We start from the raw sequence: 3804 nt of genomic DNA on the forward strand, positions 1-3804 counted from the left end.
TTACCACTCGGCCGCCTTAACAGGCTTTTCTATTACAGAGGCCAGAAAGACGAAGCTCGGACGACGACGACGACGACGACGAAGTGGTTTTAGTTTCACATCGAATATATATATATATTTGAAGGGACACTATTGCTATGCACGGAATGTCGTTAAGTGTTTGTTTGGCGTGGAAAGTGACGACAAGGTAGATGGAGCTACAAGCTACACGCCGAGCTTTGGTGAGAAGTTTGAAATTTTTAAAATTAATTAAAAGAAAAAGAATTAAAAAATGTAATAGGATTAGTTTGGCGGGAAGTTTGAATTATACAATTTCTTTCGATATCCTATAATAGGATTATAATTGGCGGGAAGTTTGAATTAGACAATTTCTTTCGATATGCTAGAATAGGATTATAATTGGCGGGAAGTTTGAATTAGACAATTTCTTTCGATATGCTAGAATAGGATTATAATTGGCGGGAAGTTTGAATTAGACAATTTCTTTCGATATGCTAGAATAGGATTATAATTGGCGGAAAGTTTGAATTAGACAATTTCTTTCGATATGCTAGAATAGTATTATAATTGGCGGGAAGTTTGAATTAGACAATTTCTTTCGACGTTGTAAATTAATTATATTGAGTTATTATTGCACGTCGTAAGACATCGAAGGTAATTTAACCTTTGATACTTTGCGTCGATATGAAACTAATATTCCGGCTAGGCTGACTTGTTTTAATATAGATTCCTTTTGTTTAAATTTCGCTGTATTTTAGGCATATCTAGAAGCGCTTTTGCCGATAACGAACAATAAAAGACTTTCTGATCTTATTTGCGAAGCAAATCCATTATTCAGGAAGAACCAAACTTGTAAAGCGTGATTCTGGCAAAATGAGTGGCCGAGAAAAAACGAAATTCAAGTGCACAGAGTGCGCTTACGCAACAAGCCACAAGAGTATAATTATTTGCCACAGAAGAACTCATTCGGGAGAAAGACCATTTCAGTGCGACCAGTGTAGCTACGCATTTGCAAGTAATTCTAGTTTGATTCGCCACAGAAGAACTCACTCGGGCGAAAAACCATTTCAGTGCGACCAGTGTAGGTACGCGACTGTACGTAAGAATGCTTTTATTCTCCACAAAAAAAATCACTCCGGCGAAAAACCATTCAAGTGTGGCCAGTGTAGCTACGCATTTGCAAGTAATTCTAGTTTGATTCGCCACAGAATAATTCACTCGGGAGAAAGACCCTTTCTGTGTAACCAGTGTACCTACACATCTGCAACGAAGGGGAATTTGATTGTACATAAAAGAGCCCACTCTGGCGAAAAACCATTTCAGTGTGACCAGTGTACCTTCAGAGCTGCAAAGAAGTGAAATTTGATTATCCATAGAAGAACCCACTCTAGCGAAAAACCATTTCAGTGCGACCAGTGTAAGTACGCCTCTGCAAGTAATTCTGGTTTGATTCATCACAGAAGAACTCACACAGGCGAAAAACCATTTCAGTGTGACCAGTGTAGTTTCGCGTCTGCAAATAAGAATGTTTTGATTCGCCACAAAAGAACTCACTCGGGCGAAAAACCATTCAAGTGTGACCAGTGTAGCTACACATCTGTGAGTTCGAGTGATTTGATCAGCCACAAGAAAAGACATTCTGACGAGAAGCCCTTTGGATGTTCAAACTGCCAATATCGGTCCAAATATAAGAACAGTTTACTTCGACACGAAATAGTACGTCACCCTGAAGGGGAAAAGGCCCACAAATGCCCCAGTTGCGACCGGAACTTCGCTACTAATAAAACCCTCGAAGGTCACCTTCGAATTCATGGTGCACATGGAAACGAAATTGGCGCTTCGAACAGTCACCACCAAGAACAAGTGCGCCAATCACAAGCACGTCTATTTGACTCCTCTGGTCGTCAAATTGTAGGTAGGCATTGTTTGGTGCAACTGCGACGTTTGACGAAAGAGCAGTTGGTATCTCTAACAGAAAAGCCCCACCACATCCACGCCGTAAAAGCGGAAATTGGCGAACTTGGCAAAGACACATCAACCATCGACTTGGAATGCCTCAACATCGATGTCAGCAGCGTCAAACTCGAGGCTTTCTTTGACTTCATCGACAAATTTCCGATTTCCTCAGTCGTCAGGAGAGAAGAGTTGGAATTTCGCCCAGTTAGGGACAACAACGAGGGTGTCCCAACAAGCCCAACTTATGACATTTTTGACGAAACTAACGTCACCATTTTTTCAGAAACTTAGATAATGCCTTAAAAATGCCTGATTTGTTGGAGGTATTCATAGACGTATTTTCCATTCATAAACCCTTTCTGGTGTTGTTCTTAAAGGGCAACGCAAGTGACCATGCAGGGGGGTAAATTATCTTATAGATAAAAAGAACGACTGCGCATGCGCTATCTGCCATAGCCTTTCCCTCTGTAAAAAAGCAGAACCATATTTGCCGTATTTATTTTGTATAAATGCGCCTCTCGTGGTTTTTACGCAAAATCCATGCATTCTTTAGTCGCGAAAATGGCCGAGGAAAGTGAAGTCTCCGTGCTTACCGACAAATCGGATCCTAAACGTGGCTACACCAAGGAGAATAAGGCTTTCGCGCTGTATGAAATCATCCTTGGAAAACCTACTTACGGCTTGTTGAAGAAAACATAGTTCCCCCCCTGCATGACCACTTGCGTTGCCCTTTAAATTTATGGAAGTGGTTTGGGTTTTCCATGTTCAGTTTCAGCAAGGAGTCTAGAGATGGCGCCACTTTAGGTGCTTCCGTGTCCTAGTGGTCATTTAACAAAGACACTGAAGCGTCAACTTACATTTAAGTGGTTTGCTACAAAACGAAGTTTCAATTCTGTTAGTTTATTAGTTATTTATTGCAGTAATCTGCAACAAAAAATAAACTAATAATAATAAATTTTAATGTTAAATGAGTAGCGAAGAAAATAAATATAAATATGGATACCTTTGTGGGCAAAATTTGACAAAAGATTTTGTGTTAAAAATTGGAGGAGCAGTGGAATGTGATTTGAAAGCAGTATGACGTCATTATGTTGTTCACAGGAGTATTTTTTAATACTATTTAAATTAATTCGACAAATTAATCAACAATAAAAATAATATATGTCCCTTTAAGGCCGCACCTCTAACGAGCTCTAAACTGTTTTTTTTACGAGGGGCTAACCACTCTTAGAAAGTCTGTACACCGGATTACGCTTAGATTAGCACTGCCAAAGGCAGGGTCTTCAAAGATTACGCGTAGTCCCATTAGTACAGTCAAAGGTACGGCTCTGTACACCGATTACGCGGAGTGATCAGCCCCTCGTTTTTTTATGAGAAGTGGTGGTTTATAAAATTTGGTCGAGTCACTCTTGTAATTTTTTTTAAAAATATTAAAAATGAAATGTTTGTATCAATAAAAGTTTGTCGATTATTGAGCCAGTTTTCAAAAAACAAGGAAACAAAAATAAATTTTTGTAATATGAATCGTCTACCCGTGTGTAGGTGCTGGTTTGCTCAGATTTAAAGAATGTAATTTAATATTTTTAACAATATTTTTTAAATACTACTGAAATTAAATACTATTATAAATAATTATAAGTGAAAAATATAGCAATTACAAAATTCTTAGTTAATTTTTTGTTACTAGATGGCGGTATAAAAATTGGATTAAATGTTCAAACTAAAATTTTAAATACTAATAAATTTAAACACCATTATGAATAATCAATTTATATTAAGTGAAAAATACAACAATTCCGAAAGTCTTAGTTATATTAAGTGAAAAATACAACAATTCCAAAATTCTTA

At 37.8% G+C, this 3804-nt stretch overlaps 1 protein-coding gene across 1 annotated transcript; it reads left to right on the plus strand.

The window, feature by feature from the left end:
- Positions 1 to 1105: 1105 nt before the first annotated feature.
- On the plus strand, positions 1106 to 2260 carry LOC149951783 (uncharacterized). Its single transcript, XM_090169670.1, has 2 exons — positions 1106 to 1183; positions 1408 to 2260. The coding sequence occupies exons 1-2, from the start codon at positions 1106 to 1108 to the stop codon at positions 2245 to 2247; spliced, it is 918 nt and encodes a 305-aa protein (XP_090025796.1). The 3' UTR covers positions 2248 to 2260.
- The last annotated feature ends 1544 nt before the right edge of the window (positions 2261 to 3804 follow it).

This window comes from Leiobunum rupestre, chromosome 3, assembly GCF_980474605.1.
Source record: "Leiobunum rupestre chromosome 3, qqLeiRupe1.1.hap1, whole genome shotgun sequence".
NCBI classification, from domain to species: domain Eukaryota; kingdom Metazoa; phylum Arthropoda; class Arachnida; order Opiliones; family Sclerosomatidae; genus Leiobunum; species Leiobunum rupestre.